General features: G+C 61.9%; 2 protein-coding genes across 2 annotated transcripts; both read left to right on the top strand.

The window, feature by feature from the left end:
• Nucleotides 1-385: 385 nt before the first annotated feature.
• On the top strand, nucleotides 386-3,854 carry LOC120241584 (serine protease 33-like). The gene is made up of 7 exons (XM_039246844.1): nucleotides 386-808; nucleotides 1,483-1,591; nucleotides 1,951-1,977; nucleotides 2,104-2,266; nucleotides 2,379-2,650; nucleotides 2,870-3,039; nucleotides 3,151-3,854. The coding sequence occupies exons 1-7, from the start codon at nucleotides 692-694 to the stop codon at nucleotides 3,307-3,309; spliced, it is 1,017 nt and encodes a 338-aa protein (XP_039102775.1). The 5' UTR covers nucleotides 386-691; the 3' UTR covers nucleotides 3,310-3,854.
• Nucleotides 3,855-9,001: 5,147 nt separating this feature from the next.
• On the top strand, nucleotides 9,002-13,092 carry ELOB (elongin B). Its single transcript, XM_039246655.1, has 4 exons — nucleotides 9,002-9,061; nucleotides 9,195-9,329; nucleotides 10,340-10,445; nucleotides 12,921-13,092. Exons 1-4 carry the CDS (start codon nucleotides 9,059-9,061, stop codon nucleotides 13,031-13,033), a joined length of 357 nt encoding a protein of 118 aa, XP_039102586.1. The 5' UTR covers nucleotides 9,002-9,058; the 3' UTR covers nucleotides 13,034-13,092.
• Nucleotides 13,093-13,162: the final 70 nt, after the last annotated feature.

Raw genomic sequence — 13,162 nt, 5'->3', positions numbered from 1 at the left:
GTGCCTGCCCTGTGCTGGGCACTGTTCCGGCCATCGGAGGCTGTTCTGGATTGAATGTCTGTCCCAAAATTCAATTTTGGGGTCCAGTGTGACTATATTTAGATACTGGCCCTTTCTGGAAACAGTCAAGGTTAAACTCGGTCATGAAAGTGGGGCTCTGATCCCATAGGCTCTTCTTCTTACAAGAAGAGGTGCCGGAGAGCTTTCACTGGGTCTCAACAGCTCTCGTCCCCGGAGCCACACAGAAGGGGCCACAGGAGCACACGGAGCGACTGCCGCTGCCCTCGCGCCCAGAGCACAGGCCTCAGAGTGGAACCCACCGTGCCCGCGCCTTGTTCTCGGGTTTCTCCGCCTCTGGAACGTGAGACACGTGTCTGTTTCGGTGGCTCAGTGTGGCAGCCTGAGCTGAGACAGACACGGGGGACCACCAGACGAGGGTCACGCCTCCCCCAGCACCTGTCACCGCACACAGCGATCTGGCCAAGGAGGAGTGGTGGCCAGGCAGGAAGGCGCCCCACGAGGCAGGGATGGAGCGGACAACTGTGGGGTGAGGACGAGCTGACCAGGTAGAAAGACGCTCCAGAGCCGTTTGGGTGGAGAACACAGTCCAGCCCCAACCCTCCACCGACCCTCGTTCCGGCACCTTCCGGCTTCACCGATACCAGCAGCCTTGCTGTTCTGGCCACGCCAGATGCAAGAGTGGACTGTGTCCCAAGGTCAAGTCGGCTTCTGCTTCTGGTCACACAAAGAAGGAGTGCTGGCCAGCTTTGAGGCAGCCATTTTCCATGTTGAACAGGTGCAGGGCAGGGTATGGCTGGGGCCCCGCGCGGGCCGCCCCTGGGTTTCTGGACAGAACAGTCACGTCACCAGCTCCAGGGACCTGCGCTGGGAGGAGATGGGAGCCCGGATCAGGTTCACAGATGAGCCGTCAGGGATTCTCCAGAGCTTCCTGGCCTGACCGCAGCTCTCCGCCCCCCGCCCCACCCCTGGCCTTGCCCGGCCCTCAGCAAGCTCTCAGCACCGCGGCCCAAGCTGGGCGTCCTTTGACAAACCTAGGTGTCCCTTTCCTGCCACCTCGAAGGTGCTGCTCAAAGCATCTTTGTTTGAGGCGGGACTGGTGAAGCCACAGCCCCGCCCGGGCCTCCTTAATCACCCCCTGGCCAGGCCCACACTCCTCGCGCCCTTTAAGCCCCCAGGCCCTCCCCCTGCCGGGTCAGCAGGGAGGGCAGCAGCCACGCAGGTAAGAGCAGGGTTCAAGGGCAGCCGGCAGGCAATGGAAACGGGTGGTGGGCAGGGGCCGGGCTCCAGGGCGCCTGTGCAGGCTGGGGGTGCTCAAATCTTGCAGGGGTTGGGGGACGGGCGTAGTGCCCGGGGTGTGGAGAGAGGGAAGTGCTTGGGACCTGTGTCCCGGACAATGTCCAGGACCAGCCGGGGCTGAAGGAACCCAGAGGGCCCGGGACTAGGCCCCTCCTCTCCTCGCAGGCACCCACCAGAGTCCAAACCCTGAGCAGTGCGACCCTTACCTGGCCCAGCCCTGAAGACAGAATGAGGGGGGCCTCCTGCCTCCAGCTCTTGCCCCTATTGCTGCTAGGTGAGTGTGGGGGCAGGGGCTGGGGTGTTCCCCATGTCCGTCTTACCCTCCCCGGCCTCGTTCCCCTGCAGCACTCCAGGACTTCCTGATCTTGGCTTCAAAAGTTCCAGTTCTCTCCGTCACGGACCTTGGGCTCTCCAAGCTCAGATGTGCCCATCTGTGTGAGGGGAGAAGTCCCCACCCCACAGTGCTCTGGGGAGGGTTAAATCGCGTAACCTGTTGATTGCACAAAGGCCTGGCACCGGGTCAGTGCCGCAAATGTGTTTCACCCTCCTTCCTAATCTCTGACCTCCCTCCCCCTCACCCCGTTATCTGACACCAGATTCATAATCCAGTCCCTTCCCTGCTTCCTCCTCCAGGAGCTGCTGGGACTGCGGACTCTACAGGTGAGGAAGCCTCAGAGCCCCTGGCGCCACCCCCTCCCTGACCTCCGCCCTGTGCCTCTCTGATCCCACCCCCCTCCCAGGCCCCCCAGTCTTCCGCCCACCCTTGACCCCCCTTGTCCCCTGCAGCCTGCGGGCAGCCCCAGGTGTCCAGTCGGATCGTGGGGGGCCGGGACGCCCGGGACGGACAGTGGCCGTGGCAGGCGAGCATCCAGCACCGCGGGGCGCACGTGTGCGGGGGCTCGCTCATCACCCCGCAGTGGGTGCTGACGGCGGCGCACTGCTTCCCGAGGTCAGCGGGGTACGGGGGGCGCCGCCAGGCCGGCTCCCAGGGAGGTGGCGGCCCGAGGTGCCGCAGGGGCCGGGGAGGGGCCCCCGTCCGCAGCGCCGCCCCTGTCCCGCAGGCGGGTGCTGCCGTCGGAGTACCGCGTGCGCCTGGGGGCGCTGCGCCTGGGTCCCGGCTCGCCCCGCGCGCTCTCGGCGCCCGTGCGCAGGGTGCTGCTCCCCCCAGACTACTCGGAGGACGGCGCCCGCGGCGACCTGGCTCTGCTGCAGCTGCGCCGCCCGGTGCCCCTGAGCGCGCGCGTCCAGCCCATCTGCCTGCCCGAGCCCGGGGCCCGCCCGCCCCCCGGAACGCCGTGCTGGGTCACTGGCTGGGGCAGCCTCCATCCCGGAGGTGAGGCAGAGGGTTGTGGGGGCGGGGTGGGGGGCAGGGGCTCCTTCTCCACCTCCCTCTGACCGGGAGTCCCCCACCGTCCCGTCGGCGACCCAGCGAGACCTCCAGGAACCCAGACCTCCTCCGGGTCAGACAAGTGGGTCCTCCGGCAGCCCCCACCACTCCTGTTTCCTCCCTCGCCCTCTCCCCCCTCCTCGCAGTCCCCCTTCCTCCCTCCAGTGCCGCTCCCAGAGTGGCGACCTCTGCAGGGAGTAAGGGTGCCGCTGCTGGATGCCCGCGCCTGTGACCGCCTCTACCACGTGGGCACCAGCGTGCCCGGAGCGGAGCGCATAGTGCAGCCCGGGAACCTGTGTGCCGGCTACGTCGAGGGCCACAAAGATGCCTGTCAGGTGCGGCAAGCTGCCCGGGGCCCCTGCAGTCTCACTCCTGTGCCCAGCCCCCTGGGAATGCCATCCCACATCTTGACAGGGCTGAGACCTAAGCCCGACTTTCTCCTGCAGGGTGACTCTGGGGGACCCCTGACCTGTGTGAAGTCAGGGCGATGGGTCCTTGTGGGCGTGGTGAGCTGGGGCAAGGGCTGTGCCCTACCCAACCGCCCTGGCGTCTATACCAACGTGGCCACTTACAGCCCCTGGATTCAGGCTCACCTCACCCTTTAATGCAGTAACCCTGACCTGGAGCCAGAGGCTGGGGTCCGTCTGAGGAGCCGCACGTCCCCCCCCCACCTTGCCCCTTCTCACTTGAGGCTCCCAGGCCTTATGAAGCTAAGGGGTCGTCCGTCTGTCCCCTGCCTCCTTGGAGCTCACCAAGCCCTAGCCACCTGCCTTCCTCCAGGAGCCCCCCCGCCCCTGCGTCCCCGGGTCTCATGCTCCATCCCTCCCCGACCTGCTCATGTTTACTCTTCTCAGCTCCAGCCAGGGGCCTGGGTACCCGGAGGCAGGCAAGCCAGCTGGTGCCCCATCTGGCCCGTGTGTCCTCCTTTTTCTGGAGGAAGTCAGGGAGAGTCACAGTGTGGGAGGCACTGGGGAGATGATTCTCCATTGCTGGCTTTGAACATGGAGGAGCTGCTGGCAAGGAGCAGCAGGAGAGCGCGCCCCCAGGAGCTGAGGGCGCCCCCCACCCCCGCTGCCTGCCAGCAGGGAGGCACCTCTGTGCCCCACGTGCAAGGAAGGAATCTGGTCAACAATCTGAACGAGCTTGGGACCCAGTTCTCCCAACAGCCTCCAGATGAGAGCCCCCCCTACCCCCCCGTCAATGTGCCTGCCAGGCCAAGCCTTGAACCCAGCGGAGCCCACCCAGACCTCTGGCCCCCAGAGTTGTGATTTAATAAATCTGTGTTTCAGACTGCCATGTGGGTAGTCCCTTACTACGCAGCAACAGAAAACGGAGATCGTGCATTGCAGTAGAGGTGCCCCAGGGGTCTGGGTGGGTGTGCCATGTGCTCTACAAGGCGCGGGGTCTGGGGCACCTGGCATCATGCCCTCTGGGCCAGGGGCCCCCAGGCAGGCCTGGCCGGAGCTTCTGCCATGCATAGTGCGTAGTTGTTTCTGTCCTTACAGCCATTGTTCCGCAGAGAGCCTGGGGTTGTGTCCTCCCCAGGGCAGGGGGGCCCACAGGCCCTTTGCATCTCCGGCCGTGTGCTGTTCCCTACCCACCGTGTGTGCCTGGGACCTGGTTCCGGGCCCTTCTCTGCCATCCCCTCATCCCCAGGCCAAAAGACCACCCATCCCAATAGAGAATAGCTGGGGTTTCTAGAACTGCGAAAGGAATGGGAAATGGAACAAAACCACCTGGAAACCCTTAAGCCTGATCTTTGGAGCTAACACGGTCAGGCAAGAAACAGGGGGCGGGGGAGGCCGTCATCAAAGGTGCAGCCTGGTGGGGCAGGCCTGAGGCTCACTTCCTTTTCTCCCAGGTAGCTGCGCCAGGCATTTGCTGCCAGGCCGGCCTGGGTGGCGGGGGAGGGCATGGCCTTGGGCAATGAGGGAGCTCCGGGCTGCCGTCTCCCCCAGGCTGAGGGCCATCCATCTGGGATAGAGCTTCGCCACCCTTGGGGGTGGTAATCGGGGAACAGGGCGTCCAGGATGAACACATGCCTGTGTACGCGTGAGCAAAGGGACCCTGCTGACCGCTGCTGGGTGATGCCGGTCATCTTCTGTCGCTCCCTCAGCCTGGAGCCAGCTAAGGGGCCTTCCCCAGGATGCCTCCCAAGCACGGAGATGGGAATAAGCCAGGGGCTGGGAGCCAGTCTGCTTCAGCCTGGGACTTGCTCTGATTTGAGTAAAGGGTGCACGTTCAGAGAGCCCTGTGTTTCCAAAGTGTAAACTGGGAGCTAAACAGGGGAGCCCAGAAGCCAGAGGAACAGGGTGTGGGCATGGAAGGGAAGGGTCAGCGAATGAGAAGAGAGCAGCTGCCCCTCATCCAGCCCTTACTAGATGCCATGTGGGGGGCTTTGCTGCCCCATCTCATGGGATCCTCACCCGACACTCATTTATCAGATGAGAAAGCTGAAGCCCAAAGTCGTGTGGCTGGTAGAAGGTAGACGGTAGACGGTAGAAGGCAGACGGGGACTCCCACCCAGCTGATCTGCTTCTAGAGGCAGCTGGGAAAGGCGGGGGCGGGACTGCGATTGCCTTTAGTCCCTCCACTTGGTGCCCAGCAGTGCGGGCTGCTGGCTTCCTTTCTCTTGGCCCCTTTGGGCTGCTCCAGCTTCATGGGGCTGGCTCAGTGGCACCTCGCCCTGCGCTGGAGCATCCCGTCGGTCCGCAAGGTCAGTGGGGACGTGGGGGTGACCTGGCCCTGCATGAGCCACAGCTGCCTGACCTATCAGCTGACAGGCCGGGAGGCTGTGCAGCCCGGGAGAAGTGGGGGAGCGCCCGGGGTGGCAACGGTGGTCCTGGGCAGTCCCAAGCACGGGGGGCGCACTGGGCTCCTATCTAAGGCGGGTGCTTCCTGGTTGGTGGTGCTGCAACCGGACAGCCCAGCCTCCCCCAAGAGTACTGACGCGGCCTTGACTTCTTTTCCCTCTGTGATCTGAATTCATGCCGCCCACCGTGTCGGGGCCGCTGGGAGCACTGAGCACGGCTGAGGCCCCCCGTCCTTCTCTGCCCACCGAGCATGCGTGGTGGGCCTCGCACGAGTGCGCTCTCGCTCGCTCCAGGGACACCCAGGAGGTGCTCTCGTTTTTTCAGTTTCATGGCGGGGTGGGGACAGGCCCAGAGAGGTGAAGCGCCCTGCTCTAAGGCCCCACAGTGGTAAGCGGTGGGACGAAGCTGAAGCTGGCCAGCTGACTCAGACCCCACACCGAGTTCTCGCTTGTGGATGTTGAAGTCGTTGTGAACACTCTACAAATGAGACGCACACTTGCCTGCAGTCTACCCCCAACAACCGACCCACCAGGTGGACGGCACCGTGGGGTTCACAGAGACAACCTGAGGAGAACGGCTCAGGTCGGGCAGGCCCCTCGCCGTACTCACCGGCTCCCCCTAGGCTGGGTGACCTCTGACAGCAGACAGCCATAATCAGACACCAGTCATTACCCAAACCCTTGCCCTGTGCTGTGTGCCTTGGCTCATTAATGCTCCCCAATGCTTTATGGAGTTCAACTGTGTGTCGGTCCCTTTCACGGCCGGGAAAACAGGTGGGGGCTCACTGCCCTGCCAGAGACTGCAGTTAACGAGCTGATATTTGAACCCAGGTGGTCTGCCAGAAGGTGGGTGGAGACAGGCACGATCCTTGGAGGCATGGAGTGTGGGCCCACTCAGGGTGCCTCCGGGTAGGCATCTTGAGCTGTGACACCAGCCGGGGCAAAGCCAGCAAGGCAGGTGTCTACATGGCAATAGAGCCCAAATTCAGGACGGTATGCTCAGGGGCAGCTGGACCAGGACATCATAAGTGGAGAGGAGGCTGGCCCCTCTTTTCCCCACACCCTGGATTCCCATCTTTTTTTTTTCTTAATTTTTAAACATGTTTATTTTTGAGAGAGAAAAAGACAGTGCGGGAGCAGGAGAGAGGGAGACACAGAATCTGAAGCAGGCTCCAGGCTCTGAGCTGTCAGCACAGAGCCCAGCGTGGGGCATAAACCCACAAACCACAAGATCATGACCTGAGCCAAAGTTAGACACTTCCTGAGTCACCCAGGCTCCCCTTTGGACTCCATCTTTACCTGCCACGTTGTGGGAGTTCTGCTAGATGCCTCTGAGAGCCGGCTTGGCCTCCCATGGTGCATCCACATCCCACCCTTGCCCCATGCTCTCCCTCCTCAGCAACACAGGATCTAAAGCCTCCAAATCTCTGCGCACAAAGATGCTGACATGAAGATGGAAATCTGCGACCTGAGCCGAGGACTCGCTACATCAGTTACTTGTCCACAGCCTCCTGACTCAGGTAATGAAGTCGAGGTCAGCCAGGGGTTAAGGAGCTAGCAGGGAGCCTGGGCTCAGGGGTGGGGCCTGTCTTGAGGCTCAGAGAGGGAAGAGTCAAAGGAGGGGAAAGGACTTGAGGGGGCTCCTGAGGAGCCAGGGGCTAGACCTCAAAAATAACAGTAATTATGGTCATAGTGTTAGAAACATCTGTTGAGTACCTTTTTTTTTTTTGTTTTCTAGTTTATTTTTGAGAGACAGAGCATGAATGGAGGAGGAGCAGAGAAGGTGGGAGACACAGAATCCGAAGCAGGCTCTAGGCTCTGAGCCATCAGCACAGAGCCCGATGCAGGCCTCGAACCCACAAACCGGGAGATCATAACCTGAGCAAAGTCAGATGCTTAACCGACTGAGCCACCCAGGCACCCCAGAGTACCAATTCTTGATGAAAATCTACAAACATTACAAAGAGCTATTGTTTTCATCTTAAAGAAGAGGAAAGTGGACTTTCGTGAGTTTTATCACCCAAAGCTGCACAGTCAGCGCCGGGAGCAAGGATATGAATCCCTGATGGCCTGAAGCCAGAGTCTGCCTGTGACCAATTAGTAAAAGGAAACCACGCTTCGACGGGAGGCCAGCAGGGGGCGTTCTCAGCATGGCCCAAGCAGGACCTCACAGGTGGGTGCTCTTTTACTACCCGTCGGGGAAGGTTTCCTCCTCCCTTGGCAACAGCTCCACCAATGAGAGCCTCCCACAGTCCAGCCAATGAAAAGCCACTATACTTAGAACTCCCACTATATGCCAAAGCACTTTGTTTACAGCAGCCCTAACTTCCCTTTTCTGAGAATTTCTCTCCTTTGGTCTCCGCACTTGACTGTAGTCTTACTGAGTCCTGCTTGTTAATTGTCTGCTCTCCCTGGATAAGCCCAGTTTTGCTGGTTTAAAAAAAAATTTCATTTCCTAAGGTTAATAGTTATCAGTCACCACTTTGATTCAGGACCAAGGCAGCAGCACCTTAAGATTCTGCCCACTCTCGAGAATTCTCAAATTGCAGCCCCCAACAACTGCAGGGCTGTTTGGCATCCAGAGCCATCCATCGGCTCACTGGGCGCCACGAGGGACCCAGTTGAGGCTCTCTCCCTCGCAGGGACTGTTTACGTAAGAAGAAGAAAAAAAAAGCCTCTTTCCCTCGCTCTAGTGTAGCTGCAATCTGGGGCGAGGCAGGGCAGTGTCCCAACGCCCAGGAAGTAAGGTGTAGGCCGCCGATAGGGGAGCCCCGTAGAAGGGCAGCCAGCCAGGGACCTCAAGCCTGCAGCCTTCCCAGAGCCAAAGTGGACCTAGGCGCCTGGGTTGGGGCGGGGGCCGGGGGGGGGGGGCAGTCTCCCTGTTATTCCTCCCCTAGAGGGAGTGAGAACCATCTTCCACCATGCCTTGCTTTTCCCCAGAAGTTGGCCTGGCCCACTCCCTAACTCAAGGGGCAGCTTCCTGGGGTCCTTCTAGGTCACAAAACCCAGGCAGGGTGGGAGAGGAAAATGGGGGCAGCCCACCCCTGGAGGCGGCTGGAAGGTCCCGAATTATCACCCCCTTAGGATGGACGCCACCGAACGCCCCTCCTATGGCAGCCCAGGTCTCTTTGAGATGCAAAAGTCTTGCCGCCCCGATGACCCAAGATGCCCAACATTCACGGACTCTCCCTGGGATGTGGGGATACGCTACACTCGCCAAGCCAGCCCCCCACGTCCCTCAAGGAGAGCTGAGCCTGCGCCCAGACTGCCCCCTGAACGCGACAGGGGCGCCTCAGCTTTGCCACTCCCAAGATGGCGCCCCCAACTGCCGAGCCGGGTCCCTTCCCCACTCTCGCACGCCACGGCGCCGAGATGGCGGCCGGACGCGCGGTCTGACCGAGCCTTCGGCGCATCACCTAAAATGGCGGTCGCAGGGCGGGGCCGCCGGGCGCGAGGCACGCTGGGGCGGGAGCGCGGGTTGTCGGGAACGGGGCGGAGCGCGGCCGCGCCGGCGCGTCGAGGGGGGACAGGCAGCCGCCGCGATGGTGAGCGGGCGCGGGGGGAGGGGCGCCGGGCCGGGGCCCGGGGCGCCGGGGGCGGCTGGCCGCGCGGGGCAGGGGTCGGAGGGTGGCTACGGGTTGGCGGGCTCCGCGCTCACGCCGGCCCTCTGCCCCCCAGGACGTGTTCCTCATGATCCGGCGCCACAAGACCACCATCTTCACGGACGCCAAGGAGTCGAGCACCGTGTTCGAGCTGAAGCGCATCGTCGAGGGCATCCTCAAGCGGCCGCCCGACGAGCAGCGGCTGTACAAGGTGCGGCCGCGGGAGGGCTCTGGGCGGGGGCCGGGCTGGCGCTGCGCGGCGGCCGCGTCGTTGGTGTCAACAGTGGTCGGAACTCCCCCGCGTGGAGGGCGGCCTCCGGGGCGCGCGGGCCCCTGACATTCGTGCTGTGCATTCGGGAAACTGAGGCTCGGCGAGGCAGCCGCTTACCCCAAGGTCGCTGGCTTCGGGTTTTGGTTCAGGATTTGAACTCCGTTGCCCTTAATTCTCCGCAGGCCCATCAGAATCGCACCCCTTCACCCCCACGCCTTAGTGCAGATAATTGGAGGGTGTCGTGACGAGTAAAGTCCTGCCGGTTCCTCCCCCACAGAGTATGTCCCTCCCCAGCCTCCTGCAGACGCTCTAGAAGCCCCTCCTCGCCACCCCCTCCCCCTCCAGAAGCCAACTGCACGATTATTCAGCGCAGGTGGCTTGGGTTCTCGTTGGGAGAACCCGTTGTATCGGTCCCTGATCCAGGTGTCCGGCAGCGTGGGGTTCCCCACCTAGGTGCGTTGATGCATTTCCGGCTGGAAACGAGGTTCATTCCAGACTTTTATCCTGCTGCCTGTGCTCCTTCCATGTACTTTGCTCCGTGTTTTCTGTGTGTCTTTCAATCAGTGAAACAACCGGGCTGCCCTACAAGTTGGGAGTTCCAGTAGTTCCTGTCTTACTGATAACATTTCACATCAAAAAGATGAAGTACTTTGTCCAAGGGGGCAGAGCCGGGAAACAAGTCAGTCCTGCCTGTGGACAGACTGTGTCACTGAGTCTTGAAATTAGATTCCCCTGAGTTTGGGGTGGGGGGAAAAAAAAAACGGATTCCAGAGCCCTACCCTGGGAGGTTCTGATTTGGAAAATCTTGGGCATAGCCCCGGAAACTGTTTGATATACTTGGGTGGTCCTGGGCCCTATTTGGGGCGGTCTTCGCTGAATCCTGACTTTCGGGGAAGTCTTGGGGACCCCCTGGAGTCTCTCCTAACACCCTTGCCCGCCTCCCTCCCCAGGATGACCAGCTTCTGGATGATGGCAAGACACTGGGAGAGTGCGGGTTCACCAGTCAGACGGCACGGCCGCAGGCCCCAGCCACCGTGGGGCTGGCCTTCCGGGCAGGTGAGCCGGGCGGCCCGCCAGGGTGGAAACCGCCAAAGAAAGGGGTCGCGGGAGACCCCGGCCGTTGGCTGCTCCCAGCCTCCAGGGCAGTGTCTTCCCCAGTCCACAGAGCGCAGGCGGCGCCTTGTGACAGCGCAGGTGTGACTCCGCAAAGGAAAACGAGCAAATGAGGCGCCTGTAGCAATCACGTGTTTCCCGGAGGGTTCTCCTCGCCCGGCACGGTGCCCGCCGTGTTTACAGAGCTCTTACTGAGTATCGGGCCCTGTGCTCTGCGCTGTATTTCCCTTGTTCCATTTAAACGCTCCGTAGCCTGAGCGGTAAGCACTGTCACCCTCACTTTGGAGCCGTGGACACGGGCGTGTTGGCGGCACGTGGGGAGCCGTGATTCAGACGCCGACTGCTGGCACCCTTGCAGGACATCGCTTAGACCCCCGGCGTCTCTGCGCGCACCACGCTTGTGCTCGTTTGTAAGGATGAGAGAGCAAGCGCAGGGAGGTTAGGTCGCTTGCTGGGAGCGCGGGGTTCACGTGGCCCCTGTGTGCCGCACAGGCTGCGCCGAGATCAGCCCCGTGCCCCCTGCCCTCCGGTGTATCTCCTGGCCCCAGGGAGAGGCTTGAATGTTATTTGTCTCTGGAAACCTGCACAAGGTTGTATGTAGTATGGCTTCACAGCTGTGCACCTGGGCCTGCATGGGTGTTTGGGTAAACTTGGTTGGGAAGTATTTTTCTGGCTTGTGAGAGAACTGTAGCAAGGGCTGATGGGGGAGTGTGTCCCCTTAGCCCCGCTTGCCGGCTTCGTAAGGACCCGTGCCGGGCCTCAGCAGCCGTGGCCTTGGGCGGCTGCTTCATGCCCCCACCCCTCCTGACTGGAGCTCCTGTCTCCATAGAGGGTGCGACACAGGCCAGTCTCGGAGGCAGCGTGAGCTCCCCGCGCACCCCAGGCCTTGGCCTGTGCACACTCAGTAGATGGAAACCTTAGGGGCCTTTCTGTGGGTCCCGTCTGACCCTCACGGCGACACTGAGGCAGTTGCAGGGCTGGCCCAGACCTCTCTGCTTCCCCCGCCAAGGCTGGGCTGCCTTCTGGAGCGAGGAGCCCTTCCTCTTAACTGAACAAGGGCACTTCCGTAGACTTTGCAGAGACCCTTGGAAGATGGTGATAGACCTATTTTTTTGATGAAAAAAATCTCAACAGGAGTGTGGGGTTTCCCCCCAGTGGCTCCAGTTTATGGCATTGAATGTGGGGGTGCCTAGACCCTGGGTGGCACCTCCCTGCCCCCCGGGCAGGGGATTGCTGTCTCAGTAGAGGACACTGTGGACTGGACTGGCTGTTCTTTGCTTCCCCCACGGGCTACTTTTGTGGCAGCAGTGCGCTGCTGGGTGTGTGGTTGTGGCCGCGCCTCGTTCCTGTGGGCACCAGCCCCGGGGCTCACTTTCTCCCCCAGTGGCTGCTCGCTGAGGGGGAGAGGGGCTAAATGGCATTCTCCAGCCCATTTCCGACAAACGAAGGCAAGAACCGTCCCTGTGGGCTGGAGGAGTGAGTTACTCCGCTGGCCCAGGTGTCTTAACTCCAGCACTACCGGCATTTGGGGCTGGAGAACTGGGAGTGGTCCTGTGCACTGCGAGGGGTTGAGTGTCTCTGGTCATCTACCCACTGTCCCAAGGCGCGTGACAACTGCAACCATTGCTAGGTCCAGCCGGCTTTTCCCATGGGGCCTAACAGGTTAAGAACCCTGAGCCGGCGGGGGAAGTCTCCCTGTTGGGAGAACGTGCGGGAGAGAAGTTACAAAGCGGGACTGGTTTGCTCGGTGTGAGGTGTCGGCAGGAACAAGACCGGAGCCCTTCTGAGGCCGCTGTTCCGGCGGGGGCAGCATCGGGGCAGTAGAAACAGGACCGCCGTGGCAGGGGCTGGGCAAACGCTCCTGAAACGATGCACAGGCAGTGGGCTGCGGGGACTGTTCTAGAATGGCCCAGGCCGGCCTCTAGGAGAGGTCTGCGTTGACCTGCATGGTAGGCTAGGGACCGCAAATGCCAAGGGCCAGAAACAGGAAGAGCTTGAGACGGCAACACGGGTGGCACGGAAGGCGGCAGGACAAGCCTACCGACTCGAGATCTTGTTCGGAGTATGAGGAGACGCTACGGAAGGTTTTAAGCAGGGCAAGAACGTTAAGCTTCAGTGCTTGGTAGAGAGGAGGTGTGAAGGGCCCAGGGCGATGGGGCAGAGTCTGGGTGAGGAGAGACAGTAGGCGGATACAGACGCGGCCCCAGGCTCCCTGGTAGGTGCACAGGGTGAGGAGGACCCCGGGGATGGGGGGGGGGGGGGGGGGGGGGGGGGGGGCCTGTAGAGGATCAGGGGGGTCCAGGCGGTTGGGCCAGGATGACGGAGACTCACGTTGCAGAGGTGGGAATTGGCCCACAGGTCCCCGCCGCAAGCTAGAAGGCGGCGGCTCCCTCCAGCTCTCCCTCCTCTGTCCACCAGATGAAGCTTTCGAGGCCCTGCGCATCGAGCCCTTCTCCAGCCCCCCCGAGCTGCCCGACGTGATGAAGCCCCAGGACTCAGGAAGCAGCGCCAACGAACAAGCGGTGCAGTGAGACGGCCCCGGGCCCGCCCCCAGTGCCCCCCCCCCAATAAAAGAGATTTGGGTGTCTGCCTGGTTGCTGCCTTTTTCTGCGCACCCTCTCCTGCCTCAGCCCCCATTTCCCTGGGGATGGGGTCTGCTC

The sequence above is a fragment of the Hyaena hyaena genome, unplaced genomic scaffold (genome assembly GCF_003009895.1).
Source record: "Hyaena hyaena isolate Hyena2069 unplaced genomic scaffold, ASM300989v1 scaffold_285, whole genome shotgun sequence".
Classification (NCBI taxonomy): domain Eukaryota; kingdom Metazoa; phylum Chordata; class Mammalia; order Carnivora; family Hyaenidae; genus Hyaena; species Hyaena hyaena.
This window is presented reverse-complemented; position numbering and strand designations above follow the sequence as displayed.